The following is a 15028-nucleotide window of genomic DNA, read 5'->3' on the forward strand; positions in this document are numbered from 1 at the left end:
ATAATTTAAACTATCGATTTTATCTTACTATTGACATTACAAATATATTGTCATTGAGCTAATAATAATTTTGTAAAATATATTTATTATTTCTTTGTGTTAAGCATTAATCAAATATTTTAAGTATAAATCTAATATTTATATTATTTATTTAGATTAAAAAAGAAAATGAGTATTCTGTAAATATTGACCAAAAATGTCCAAGATTCGATACAAATTTATACAAAATATGAGACTGCTACATGTATGGTTAGTCATTGTATCGCGTATAGTCATCCTTTACTTTCGAAGCATATGTGTTTGTTATATGTGCAAAATTGTTTTTCGTTTCGGTTTTCTTTTCTTCTCTATTATCCAAAATGACCGGTAACTCGGTGTCTCGCAATAACAGCGTGGTCATCGTAGTAGCTGTCGCGTTATTCTCTTGTAAGGATTGCTAACAGAAGAAAAACGAAAATAATCATTACAACAATGAATCTTTAATTAAAAAGATATAGAGAATTTTCAATCGATAAAAAGAAATGCGAATAATAATACACACACATATATATATATATATATATATATATATATATATATAATACATATATATATATATATATATATATATATATATATAAAGTAAAGTATCAATGTGATATGAATTTAGAATTCTAGCTTGGTCGAATATTGCGTTTCAAAATCGAACAATAATCGACATAGTTAAGAGAAATAAAATTCGGTTTTTTTCGTGATCGTAGAAATTTTAAAGATTTATATTATGTTGAATATATAATAATGTCACTTCGTTATTTACTTATCAAGATAAAATTAATTAAATTAACAAGCATTGTCCAAGACAAATTTAAAAAATGTATACTAACGTAAATTTGCATGTATACATAATTACCTGCATAATGTTTAAGAGAAACAGGAATGCGAGCAAGGTCAATGCACTCAGTGCAGCACTGCTGCCACCCTTTCCCTTTCCACCTCTGAAAGAATATTTCACAGAAAGAGGAAATTTTTTCATGGAATGTTTAATAAAAATTCCGAAACATAAATATAGATTTTAAAGGGATATTTAAACTATCATACCCACGATGTCCTCCATGATAGTGACCTCCGTCATTATGATAACGTTCGACAGGTACGTCCCAAGGAGCTTTTCCGAAGCTTCCAAAATTAGTTAAAGATTTGAACGTCATCTATTTAATAAATATTCTTTACAAAATAATATTCAAACACAATGTTCACATCATAAAAAAATTGACAAAAATAAATAAATTGACAAAAATAAATAAATAAATAAATAAATAAATAAATATATATATATATATATAATATTCGCTTAAACATGAAGATAATATATGTATATCGACTGTATATACAATTTTACAATTTTATAATATATATTACTTTCACGTTTCTATTATCACACACATATATGTACAAATCAGCTATACATATATGAAAGTATATATATATATATATATGAAAGTATGTGAATTTATATAAAAGTACATTTTATATAAAAGTGTGTGAATTAATATTGATATATATTACATTGTTTACTTCGCTTACCTTCAACGTTAGAAAATTACGCGAGAAAATCAAAAGAACTGCCAAATTCTGCAATATTGAGATAATTCAGGGAAGTCTTTCTTCAATGAGATTCAGTATAAAACTGTTCCGTCATAAGAAGGAATCTTGTCACCTAACAGGAAGATACGGTCACGGTTTCTGAGGTCTTCACGCTCGGTAAAGCGGAATTCATCTTTTTAAATATCACACTATTAAATTGCTGCAAATAAAAGTATTTGCAAACAGAGAGCTAAAAAAGACGAAATATCTTGCGGAAATCAATCATATTTTAATTAACGTATATCGATTATATTTATTGAGATATAATAACCATTCTGCACATACATACAATTTACATCTATAACGTGTAAACTAATGAGCTACATGAATATTACAACGAGAAGAAATAACGAAAGTTAACTCCACCCATATGCATACATCAATACACATGTATATATATATATATATATATATATATAAATGTATATATCTATACATGTACATGTATATCTTATATATATATATATATTAATATACATTTAATACCTATATACAGCAGCTAATAGATTTAGGGCGGATGTTAAAGGAGAACAAATATCCTGAGACATTAACACGAATGTTGAATAGGGAAGGTCATTCAATAACGAAACTTGTTCAATTACTACCGCAAAATAATTGAATTTGCAAGATTTATACATTTCCAAACCCACATTTGGTACATTCTCAAGCAAGTTTAATATTGTTCATAATAAATCGCGTTCTTCATCTTTAATTCTTCAATTTCCATTCGAGATAAATTTACAAAATTTTACTTTTCTTCTTTTATATCTAAAAATCAATATATACGTACGTGCTTTCTTGTCAATGTGGAAGAAGAGTGGAACGATAAAATATTAATTGGATTTGTTATATCGTAAAAGAACTTAAATTATTACAATTATACGCTTTTATTTTTTGTCTCTCTCTCTCTCTCTCTCTCTCTCTCTCTCTCTCTCTCTCTCTTCGTGAAACGATAGTAACATTTGAACAGAGTTCATTGAGCACATCGAAATTTGCCGATCCTTCTTTTCCAGCAGTTCTAAGCGCGTCTTCCTCCCTACGAACTTGATATTACCGCTAACATTCCGTATACATATCGTACATTTAATGTGCTGAATGCGCGATGCGTACACGTAAAAATAACTTAAGTGCTAGGTGCAGCAATTGTAACCGCGGTACAGTTTCCCAAATTCAATTCTCGAGGATGTAAATACGTGAAAACGACGCGAAATGCGTCGTTATGCGCTTATAGCGCATCGAAAATTAAGTCCGACAAAGTTACATAAGTCTTACAAAGTTAAGTTAACAATACATTACGGACTCGAATTTTCGTTTTTTGCGGCAACTTTTCCGTCAATAATGTTTCACCGATACGGATGTCACTTTTTGTCTTTATCTTCAGAAATTTCGTTACACTTTGAAAATATTTATCACATTTCGGAACGTTGAGCGAGTTTTTATTCATTGTAAAAAATGAGAAGTGTCAATCAACAATTAAACTTCTGCTACCTATTGCACATAATAGTCATCGTCGTCGAAATATCAGAATATCAGAACTCGCGCCGAGTCCCAACCACAAATGCTATTACCTACACTGAATACGATTCAATAAATAGAAATAAATATATAAATGTGTAATCGACGTGGCACAAAAACTCGGCGGTCGATGCGAAAGGACGTAAACGTATATGTAACTCTCGTAATGAAAAGTGGTAATCGAACAAATTACATTACATTAGACAGAATTTCATTGGACAAAATACATATTGGTAGATCGAATTTATCGAGCGGAAAAGCTTTTAAATTTGCCTTCCCGAAACTTACTCTTTTTCGAAAGAAACATTTATATAGGATTGGAGCATCGAGCATGCTTGATTTCATTGGAAAATCACAAAATGAATTAAAATGAATCTGCATTACGGCATTATATGGCGCGTACACGGAGACCGAATTATCGAGGAAACGATCGCTCGTAAGTTCGAGCCGAGTTGATGAGCTGATTCGAGATTCGATGCGAATCCCGGCTCGGTGCACATCCACGAATACCGTCGATCAAATCTACACTTCGGTGTTTCTAGCATGACCTAGACACGTGGGACGTCGGAAACCCCATTGGGAAATATTTGGTGATTTCGCCCGAACGCGAAATTGACAATAAGCAGCGATCGAATGTACGAACGCACAACTTTGGGAGAGGAAGTCTGACGAAGTCTGACGTTGTCAAGCGTTCCTCGGATAATTTTACATCATACAAAATTTCATGTTATTATTCATGTTTTCTTGTAATATAAGTCCAATAGGAGCCCGATTTTCATTATTGTTCTCTACAGCCTCGGAAGACAAAGCACGGATTATGGAAGAAGGGCTGCGAGTAAAAGTTCAGTTCGGCAAAGAGAGATTCAGAAATCCCGCGGAATCTAAGCCATGTTCGATAGAACGCTGCGAACGTGTGAACTCGTTCATACAGCGTTGCAGTCCATAAAGAGAGTTCTGCAGTCCTCGCCCGTGCGACCGCGTCGTCCTGCCTCGTACAAGGCCTCGAAGCCGACGCCGCTCTGCCTCTGCAGGAGATAGCTCGTCGCGTACCTGGAGGAAGTCAAATCCGACCTTTGACTACTTTTGACTCGGATCCAAGTCGAAATACTGTACTATAATTTTTCGACAGAAGTATGACACGCAAAGGTGACTAAGCTAGTCACTTCTTCGTCAGATAGATAGAAGCACCATGGTAAGTTTTAAATTTGTATATTATTAACATCGACACGCTTAATTAATTTAATTTAATTCAGTTTCTGAGAATTCGTGAATGTGTAAAATATCAGTTCAACAAAAAAAAAAAAAAAAGAAAAATTATTGGACACGAAGATTCTATCTTTCGAGCAGTGCTATTATTATCCTGTTATTTTAATTTAACTTATTTATGTATGTGTTATCTTCGATAAATATCTTCGAGATACATTTGGCATGCGAAAAAGAAATACATATTGATGATACTTACGATCCAAGTTGGCAGAAGATCGACGATGGACCTTGCGTATCAGCGATACACTCGGCGCTGGCCTCGCAAAGAGCCCTCTCGGCGCATCCACGTTGTCCCTCCTCCTCAGCACGACCTACGTAGCTGAAGGACTTGACGGATCTCATGTAGCCCTGTAACGGATCAAATTTTAGTTTAGAATATCACAATGAGATATATATATATATATATATTATATTTCCAAGTTTCAAGCTTATTACGTTCTATTTTCCTATTTACCTTTCCTTCTGTTTTCAACATAGTTAGTCGTATATAATGCGATAATAACGAATAATAACGAAATAGAGATAATGCGACAATAACAAATAATAACGAAATAGAGATAATAATAGAGAAATAATTTTACAACAATTTAAATAATGCATATAATTATAATTATAAAACATAAAAATATATTTGTAAGGAATTGTGTGTTTTTGAATTTGAAATTCTTTCTACTTGTAAAACGACCAGTAATTTTTAACCCGGATTTTACAATGAATCGCGAATGGAATAAATGTTATTTTTCAATAGTCGTTTATCGATGAACATTGACCATTCGATAATTTAATGTAAATAATTTACCTTCAGCATAGAGATTGACGCTATCGCAGCCTCGGAAACAGTGTCACGTCTTCCGAGAGAACGAGCCGTCAGAGAACGATGAGAGAACGATGTTTTCAGAGCATCCAGCAGATTGATGACTATACTGATGAACTGCTTAATAACACAGGCAAAGATATAAGCGATCTTATTCATAAATATAACTTAACAGGCTTCAAAAAGAAAATAATGTAATGTGATGATTAAAACGGACAACACAGTATAGCATAGTATAGCATAGTATAGCATAGTATAGCTGTACGAGTATAGATACATGCGAAATTCATGTGTCATCTTTATATTGTACAATGTAGTAAATTAGTTTATATTATCCGTTTACAAAATTATTTACAAGCACAGGTGATTCTCTCGATAGAGAAAATCATAGTTATAACTTTCTTTCGTTAAATCACGCAGCCTGGTACATTATTTCTCGTACATAATTACTCGAGACTTGCGTTCTCTCGACACTCAATTTATCAATCTTTACACAGATATACACGGAAAGAAAGATTAATCTTAAATCAAGACTATATATTCTCATATATAAGAATATTATAATCTTCATATAGAATATTTTTAATCTTGCAAAAATAATACTTGCATCAATAGAAATTCAATCAAATCAAGACTAAAATTTTTAAGAAGATTACAATATTCTTACTTGTATATGAGAATAATTTTCTCGTTTTAGGTTTTAACTTTTAACTGTGTGACTCACTCTTCTGTGTAATTTTAAATTATACTCGGGAATCGATGTAATCGATGTGGGTTATATCACAAGCAATTTTAAAACGAGCGACAGTTAGATTACAAGATAATTAGCAAGATAATTAGCAAGTATTAAAACGAGTATCGGACACAGTTAAGCAAAACTAATTCAATCTCTCTCTCTCTCTCTCTCTCTCTCTCTCTCTCTCTCTCTCTCTCTTTTTCTCTCACGTGCGTGCGAATTTGACAAAGCAGACGCACGCCAAATAATATAAAGCATGCATTTCGCTCTAAAGTGAGATGAAAAATTTCAAAAGATTTAGACTGAACTTAGTGTCCAATCTATTCGTTTACAGACTCGTTTACTAACCTCAGAAGCATTTTTCGCCATTACAGCAACCTGTTCGGGATCTCTGCCCTGTCCTAGAAACGCGCCCAGCACCGCGGTCAAAATTTCCTAAACAACCGACACCAGCCATGTGCGCTAAGTCCAAAGTTTGATAATTATTTACAAGGAATGTGAACGAGCGCAAAGTGGAAGTGTGTGTTTTCGTCTGGTACGTTGGTGCAGTAGTATCGCGCGTATTTTGGATTCTTTTATCCAGATAAGGCAAAATTGAGACGGATGGCTGGAAAAAGAACATATAAACAGAAACGTTGTTTTTTGACAGCGACAAAGAGAAAATGCGAGATTACTTGCAACATTTTTATTCTCTATTGCATAAAATAGTACTGGAAATAATTTTGTAATTAATGCAAAACTAAATTACGTCAATAAATATCCACTTCATTTGATTGAAAGAAAAGAATTACTACAAATTTATTAATTACATCAATAAATTTGCAGTTATTTCCGTTTTAAGTACGAACTTTCAAATTTCCTTTATCCAAGAAGCAAGTTTTCGCCTCTTGTTTTTCGCCTCTTTTTGTCAGCCAAGTGCCTCGATTCTTTCGCGCAAACGAAACAAAGATCGAAGCGAAGTGAAACCGCGCCAGTGAATTTCCGGCCGTGAGACAAATTAAATTGTGTAGAAAACGTAAAGATGGTGTGACGCAAGTACGCGAAAATGACGAGCCGTCATAATTAGAACAATTATTTGACGCAGCCTTTCCTAGTCGTCGTACACTCGGGTGGCTCGCGACAATGGGCCCCGTGTAATTTACAAATTTCTACCAGAGCGATAGAAATCGGATTTGAACTTGCCGTGAACTCCAAATTACAATAAACGAATAAAGTAAATTAGAAAGAAAAAAAGAAAACAGAAGTAAAATAGCGTACATATAAATATAAGAACTGAAAAAAATTATGATTACACGAGATATTTTTTAATTCAAAGGGAATAAATTTTTTTTATTTGCATTAAATATTAAGTATCTCTAAGTATATAAAATATTACACACAAAGACCGCGCGATCAAGCGTTGGCTACGATTTCCTTATTTACATTATATGAAATAAATATAATTCCATTTGGATTCTCGCGTCGCAAAAGGGAAAGGTCTTTCCTTCGCGACAGAAGCAATCAACGTTTCAGACTAACCGACGCTCAGTAACGTAAATCTCATCAGATTACAGGGAGATTCCTTTTCTACGTGCTACATGCTAACTAGCGGGTAACTATCTACCTGGTGGATGCTGATTAAAGGGAGCGGTTGTTTCAATGTACAGCGTTCTCGGGAATGGGATACTGAGAGAGAACAGAATTTTGTTTCCAGCCTAATCTCGCTGTATCGCCGATGTCATCAGAAAAACAGTGGTACAGAGTGAAGTGAACCGAGATTTATGTTAACGTTGGAGCACCATGATTAGCTTCACTTACCTGCATGGGGCTACTCTGATTGTCCACCTTGTCGATACCATCCACCGGTTGCTGAGGCCCGCCTAATAACGCCGTCAGAACTCTCAGACCGACGGAGAGCAAATTGGCCCACGGGCTCGTAGTCGTACCCTCGTCTATTTCATTTTTACTTGGTCCAGTCGCACCTCCGGTGCCCTGTCCCAGCAGCATTTGCATCAGCATCCCGAGCATGTTGGACCACGAGAAACCGCTGCCGCCGCTCTCCTGCGCGACATGAAAAAAAAAAAATCGAGGAATACGGATGAGAAAAGAAATAGATTGTTGTTGTAGTCCACGTTGCCGTATCATAAATGTAATAAATCGGGTACTACTTATTTCTTCGGTCTTCCCTGAATGTAATATGTAAATGTGTACATGCGTGTCACACTAGTGGAATTGAATTTTGCAGGTGTGTATATGTATGTGTGTGTTTGCGCCTATATGTTTTACCTGAATCTGATTAGTGCTGATATCCTCGAGATCATCGATCGCTACTTTCTTCATCGCATTTGGTTTCTCCGCAAATTTTCTTTCTTCTCTGATCTGTTGTTGGTATTGTTGGGGATATGATTGTTGTGTGTATTGAGGATGCTGCGGTAACGCCGCGACTTGTCCCAAGGCAAGTGCGATGAAACATAGCGACACGTATTGGTTGTACTGCATTTTCTGTAACAACAAAAGGATACCATATCTCTGTTATATTTTCACAATGTATATATGTAATTTGTAAGAATATCTATAAATTCGGATAAATTTTTTTGTCAAGAAAGGCCGTTTGTATATTACCTAATTAGTAAAAATTTATTACAAGATTAAAATGTTGGTTAATTTTATTTTACAGCTTATTTTATCCTCATCAGATAAACTTAACATGTCTACTATATAAGCTCGTTGATTATATTAACATTATGACGATCATCGTCGTCATTGACATAATTTATTATATGTACATTTATGTAAGGTCTATATAGAAATCTTAGTAGAAATCTGAATGTTGAAGTGATGACTTGACTCGGAAACACGAGGGGGAAGAACATACGATACCGGGTCACTGAATCAGAAATGAAAGTATGTCGCGGCAATTGAAACGATGATTCTAATAAAATTAAATTAACAACAAGTAATCTGACTAATACAAATTTATTTATTTGCATTGTTTATATACATATAATCTTCTTCTGTAATATTTTTTCAGAAAAATACAAGAAACGATAATTATATATTCATTATTTCTTTAAAAAAAATATCGAAAATATTTATGAGTATCACGAAACGTGAAAAGAAGAGATTTTTCTTTAAAAGAAAAAAAATTCTCAATATTTTGGAGATATTTTTCATAACCAATAAAAATTAAAAACATATATATATATATATATATATATATATATATATATATATATATATATACATACGTACCTATAATTGGATCGATTACGGATAACTATCGTTAATGCGGTCTTCATTTTAATTTAATATTGTTATTATTATTCCGCATTATATCCTTCGTATTATTGATGATGATACTTTACAAGTCGACACGCGATATTAAACATAATAGATTGAATCTTAAACTCCTAATGCAATTCCTAAAATGAACGGCTTAAAATAAGATTTATAGGACGGATTTATGAACGGCTGCGTGATCTTCACCTTGTGAACGTGCAAAACGAGAAACGGCAATGATTGGGGAGGAGGGGGGGGGGAGGGTAATGTACATAGCATTTATCGTGAACACAGTGGCAACCTAAGAATGCTTGTATGATGCTGCTGAAAGTGTGCCACGGTGGTTAAGGTCGTCTCGACGGCAAGCATGCCGATCGCTCGTTAGCCCACTTCCCGACGGCACACCGGTACTGGTTTGTTGAACCCGACAGGTACCGTTACTCCAAAAGGCGGTCACGACCTACTGCCGATCGCAACGGCGACCGGTTCTTGTGTTCACCAAAAAAAAAAAAAAAAAAAAAAAGAGAGAGAGAGAGAGAGAGAGAGAGAAGAAATAGGGAAGGAAATACAAAAAGGAAAGCAGTTGACATGATGCCGATCGACGAGATCGAGGTGATAAGAGACGATGGATCGACGATGTCTGTCTTCTCGCGTAACTTTCTTTAAGTAGTTTTCTGTATAAATAACGACGCGACTGTAAATCGTTATTCTATTCTAAAATTTTATCTATTATAAAATTTTATTGTATATTAAAAATTGTTCCCGTGTTAAAAACTCTTCCATATTAATGTCATTATTGGATGTTGCATGTACATGTATGTTCTCATGTGTATTATCTTGTTGTTTTCATGTAATTTATGGAATAATGTAACAAGATATTTATATTATTCATAAATAATGATTATAATAGATTATAATATATATGATAATAACAGCATTTCCTAAGAGTTTATTATAATCCTTATTTCAATATTGTCATCAAGCGTCAAAGAACATTCGAAAAAGAATTGCGCGCCTAACAATTCTCAATCTTTGTTATATTTAAGTTTTTTTTTTTTTATTTAGAATTTTGAAAAAAATTTCAATCAAACATTTTGTGTCATAAGATTGATATTATTCGTCAAGAAAAGTACCTAAAGTATTACTAATACTTGCACAGAGACTCTCGTAAATTTATAAATAAATCCGAATACTAAAATTTTATTTGTAAACGAAATCACGCGTAGCTAGGAATTAAATAATATTAACATTTACACAATCACGATCTTCGTTATCATAATATAATGAGGTGACGTTCGTGAAAGCAACGAGAGAGATGCTCTCACTGACGATGAGAAACGATGCGCGGCGCGCCTTTGGAAAACGGTACACATCGCGACGAAAAAATTGCAAGACGAGTTTCTAACTGTATCCTTACACCTGACGACAAACATATTCTACTACCTAGATGTGCACGATTGACCCGACAAAAAGACTTACAAAAATTAATATCTTTTATGAGGCCATGTCGTTTATGAGGCTATTGCGTATATAACTTCGCGTGACGAAAATTAAGTGAAAAAATTACTTCTAAAGCAAAAACCTAAATAAATAAAAAGATATTCTTTCATTATTTAAATTCTAAATCGTAAAAAGCGCTTGCAAAAATTATTACAAGATTAATCACCTTTCAGTAAAAGAGAAAAAGAGAAAGAGAGAGCGAGAGAGTGAAATAACTTTTGTAGAAATATTATATGTCTACTTTTCAATAAGTCATAAAATTTACTTGATAAATAATAAGTAAGAAAGTAATGTGCAAGTGAATAATAAATAATCAAATTGTATTTAATAATAATAATAATAAATAAAATAAAGGCGACAATAATTTTATAAAATAGAATTGATTCAAATATAATCTTTTTCTTTGGAAAAATAACTAAGAGGTCAATTCATAGTCAATTTTTACATTTAAGATAATTTTAAAATTACATTTCAAACAATAAGATGATCATACAATCTTGCTCAAGACAATCTTAAATATAAAAAAGGGACTATAAGTACTTAAGATTAATTTTAAAAAGAAGCAAAGATTATATTATAATAAAAATATTTAGGAAAATATTGCGATAAACATACGAAATTGTGATAATAATAATGTTCTACGAGTAACAAAACCTAAAATTAATGGCTTTTTACATATTAAAATTACACATATTTTTTAATACTAAAACATTAAATTAAAATACACACACGTGCTTATTGTTTGCTATAATAAATTTTTACAATTAACGATAAATGAGCACAAATTTTGCTCCAATATCCAAAAATTTCAAAGAGGATCTTACAACGGTCATACAATTACAAGTATCTTTAGTATAATTTTATGGAATCAAAAGCGCAATAAAGCAGACTCGAATATATGGGTGATCAATGTTCCCTATCTGGTCAATCCAAGGTCAAGTGCAATGAAAAACTGTGTTACTCACTTAGTTATTTCCCCGTGGATTTCCGTGACACTGACTCTCAGATTCTGAAGATGAAATTCCTCGCGGGGTCTTCTATATAGCTTGCGAGCATACACGTGGGGGTAAACCGTTCGGCCAATGATCACTCATCTTTGCTACCATTTTCAATGGAACTATCCAATCACGCCGGGCCGATTGGTGAGAATTCCAAAAGGTCTATACTCGGACGAAGAACATTCTTTATAGTTACTTTGTAGCAAAGAAGAAACGAGTTCATGACTTTATGATACATAGAGTTCGTATATCCCCCTCTCTCTCTCTCTCTCTCTCTCTCTCTCTCTCTCTCTCTCTCTCTCTCTCTCTCTCTCTTTCTCTAATTTTTCTATGTTACGTTGCGGCAACTCCAGACGTATTTTATTTAGAATAATTCTGTCTTCGCAACAGTCATTAGCGTTTTTAGCGTTGTACGTCACATGTTCATTGCACCTAGAGAATTCAGATTTCAAATATCGTTATTAGCGCACGTGGTTATTCCGCTTCTGGTTTAAATTTAAAAGAGTCGCGACGAATATTCCAAGAGTGACTGAAAATGACATTGCTGTTGATCATAATGTTAATTAAAAAAAAAGAAATTAATTAAACAGACTTTGATCTTTTATATATTACAAGAAAGTTTATTCGATAAAAGTGCGATAGCGGACCGGCTGAATAAATTTAAACACACGCAACGTTACTGTAACACCTTGAAGCTGACTAAAGGGTTCCATTCGTTATTCTCCTAATTATATGCATATCCGTTTCGCGTCCTTCGGCGAACGAAGAGACCTTGGTGAAAGTGGGCAAGTGTGAGAAATCCCTTGTTAATTCGCAAATTACATAATATCGTACTGTAATTGTAACCTTTACCTTTACTTTCATCCTTGTACATTACTATCAATAAAACGTCCTTTCTTTTTTTCTCTCGTTACGTTCACAATTGTGAAATCGAGAATACGCAATACCGTATCGCGGGACGGACGGGCGGGATGTGCGGCGCAAAGCGGACGAGCGTGGAAAAAGCGTCGGCAATCCGTCATAACTGTTTCAGTAGCGGGATGCTGCGTCGGTTTTTCTTATTAGGAGGATCTCGCTAATCGCGCCCCGCTGATCGACCCCGCCGCCACCGCCGCCACCGCCGCCCGATCCGTGGCGGAATGCCTCGTTCTTCTGCGCTCGTTGGCATGGTTCATCGCCGGGAAGTTCAGTGAACGTATTACGAGTCGCGAATGGATTCGAGCGTAACGGAACAGCGGACGACCTTCGCGGATGCGCGGCGAGTTTCGCAAGTTGCTGCGAGTTTGACCGCCAAGATTGCACCGGGAATACTACGATCGTCCGGAAGGAATACGCGAGATCGCGATACGTACGCGCGAGCCTTGGCTATGGAATCGAGTCGATCTTCGATTCAATCGATCAGATTTTGAACGCCTTCCTTCATAATTTTCCATAAATTATCGGTACATCTAATCATATTCGTTTATTCACTTTTTGAATTTCGATTTTTCGATTTTTTTAGATTACTGTCGCGTCTCTGATTTAGTGGACTCAGTCTCTTCTCATCTTCTTTTTCCTTTTTTTCTTTTCTTTTAAATTTAAAAATGTATGTGTCATATCTCAAAGAATTATCAAAAATGTAATAAAAATTTCATGTATTGTTTTGATTAATGCGCTTGACTATCCGTGTAAAATTTGAGCGCAAGTCTCCTATTGATTTATAAGTTATTTAATCTTTTGGTGTGTCTTGATTCCTATGTAAAATCATATTTTATAGTATTTATTTGATGAGGAAGTAGCACTATGAATTAAATCAAATTTTTTTATATATATATAAATAATAAATATTTATGCAAAACTTATGCAAATATTTAGACCCACTTACTCGTTTAAAAGTTATTTACCTAAAATTGCAAAATATGGATAATATGCACATACATTATAATTCAAATTATTTATTATTTTGATTTTACTTTACAGTTACTTCCTGATGTATTATATTTAAAATCAGAATTTTTTGATTTATTGATTGGAAAAGAAAAAATTTATGTAGGAACTTGAAGTTTTTAAACTTCAGTTATTTTTATATTGTATTGCCATAATATTTCTTAGTCGCGCCGAAAAATTACCGTTGCAATCAGTTATTCATCATTCATTTTAATAAATGAATCGCGCGTATGTCGTACAACAATGGCCGACGCCGAAAGTAGCAAAGCATGGCTAGTGCCGAGTAAACGCGCTCGCATTCTCGAAATGTGTGACGCGCGTCATTATGGACAGTAGTGCACTGTAGACAGAAACGAAGAGTCTCACAAACTAGTGGCACATAAAAAAATCTAAGCAGTAATACTTCAGTAATAAGCGAATCTACCAATCGACTTGAGAATTATCGCAAGATTGTCATTTTAAAATTCCCGGCTACGAATGATCAATTTACTTCCAGATTAAATTTTACTGCTTACGTTCTTTTTACAGAAAGAATATTAATCAAGACTATATATAAGCAAGAATGACTATATATAATCTTTCTTAAACAAACTTCAGTAATTTTAGGAAAATTTTGTTAATTTTATAAATTAAATAAAAAGAAAAATTATTAGACACAGAAATCCTGTCTCTCAAGCAATGCCACTTATTACTCTGTTATTTGAAAATTGTAATCTTTGATCGATTGAATTTGCATTGACGCAAGTATAGATATTCTCATATATAAGAAATATAATCTTCGTATAAAAGATTTTTATATTATTATATTATATATTTTTAGCCTTGAGTTGAGCAAAAGTAATACTTGCATCAACATAAATCGAATCAAGATTAATATTTTTTTAAGAAGATTATAATATTTCTTGTTTATAATATGAGAATATTTATCTTGATTGAAGACTAATTTTTTTTATGTGCCAGTAGCACGTGTGTCTTTTAGTAATCGTCCCTAACACGCTCTGTTTCTGCGGTGGGCTATCCTCGTTTGGGCGAGTTTCTAGACTAAGCATTACTTTCCGAAAATGTATCCGTTTCCGTGGTTGAATGCGTCACGCGATATGTCACGCGAGCAATCATTCGTGACTACTTATATCCGGAAAAACTAGGCGATACAAGTAATGCCGTGCAGTGTAACGTGACACCCCAATCATTCATCTTTGCCTTTGTAATCTGTCGTTTTTATTTCCGATGACACTCCGATGAGGCAAAAGGTGGCACACCGTGACATTCCTATTTATTTGCACGCCGAGGAGTTTTTGTTCATAACAAAAAAATTCATTATCAAAAGATTACCGGTGCCTCTCACTCAGAAAAAAATTGATGTCGCTGATCTACGAGCAAACACAAAAGTTT

The 15028-nt window shown here is 33.8% G+C and overlaps 2 protein-coding genes across 4 annotated transcripts; both read right to left on the reverse strand.

The window, feature by feature from the left end:
• Nucleotides 1-106: 106 nt before the first annotated feature.
• On the reverse strand, nt 107-2387 carry LOC112552450 (uncharacterized). The gene is made up of 4 exons (XM_089078989.1): nt 1564-2387; nt 1078-1187; nt 890-974; nt 107-436 (listed from the first exon to the last, which is right to left on the reverse strand). The coding sequence occupies exons 2-4, from the start codon at nt 1185-1187 to the stop codon at nt 251-253; spliced, it is 381 nt and encodes a 126-aa protein (XP_088935115.1). The 5' UTR covers nt 1564-2387; the 3' UTR covers nt 107-250.
• Nucleotides 2388-2528: 141 nt separating this feature from the next.
• Nucleotides 2529-11806, reverse strand: LOC105424670 (uncharacterized). Of its 3 annotated transcripts, XM_089078977.1 has the most exons (7): nt 11678-11806; nt 8220-8435; nt 7752-7994; nt 6303-6389; nt 5204-5335; nt 4601-4752; nt 2529-4188 (listed from the first exon to the last, which is right to left on the reverse strand). In XM_089078977.1, the coding sequence occupies exons 2-7, from the start codon at nt 8430-8432 to the stop codon at nt 4062-4064; spliced, it is 954 nt and encodes a 317-aa protein (XP_088935103.1). In that variant the 5' UTR covers nt 8433-8435; nt 11678-11806; the 3' UTR covers nt 2529-4061. The 3 variants fall into 3 exon arrangements, with proteins under 3 accessions (XP_088935103.1, XP_025073461.2, XP_011633315.2); XM_025217676.2 differs by lacking the exon at nt 6303-6389; XM_011635013.2 differs by lacking the exon at nt 6303-6389 and having other exon boundaries at nt 5204-5338.
• Between the last annotated feature and the right edge of the window lie 3222 nt (nt 11807-15028).

Source organism: Pogonomyrmex barbatus, unplaced genomic scaffold, assembly GCF_055798465.1.
Source record: "Pogonomyrmex barbatus isolate J1 unplaced genomic scaffold, ASM5579846v1 scaffold3, whole genome shotgun sequence".
NCBI classification, from domain to species: Eukaryota; Metazoa; Arthropoda; class Insecta; order Hymenoptera; family Formicidae; genus Pogonomyrmex; species Pogonomyrmex barbatus.

Excerpts from the sequence above, each read along its gene's own strand:
- LOC112552450 (XM_089078989.1), bottom strand. The coding sequence starts at position 1,187 with ATGACGTTCAAATCTTTAACTAATTTTGGAAGCTTCGGAAAAGCTCCT. Across the intron at positions 975-1,077 it reads TATCATGGAGGACATCGTGG|AGGTGGAAAGGGAAAGGGTG; the intron begins GTATGATAGTTT and ends ATATTCTTTCAG. Across the intron at positions 437-889 it reads TTCTCTTAAACATTATGCAG|CAATCCTTACAAGAGAATAA; the intron begins GTAATTATGTAT and ends TTCTTCTGTTAG.
- LOC105424670 (XM_089078977.1), bottom strand. The coding sequence starts at position 8,432 with ATGCAGTACAACCAATACGTGTCGCTATGTTTCATCGCACTTGCCTTG. Across the intron at positions 7,995-8,219 it reads TCAGCACTAATCAGATTCAG|GAGAGCGGCGGCAGCGGTTT; the intron begins GTAAAACATATA and ends CATGTCGCGCAG. Across the intron at positions 4,753-5,203 it reads CGTCAATCTCTATGCTGAAG|GGCTACATGAGATCCGTCAA; the intron begins GTAAATTATTTA and ends GATCCGTTACAG.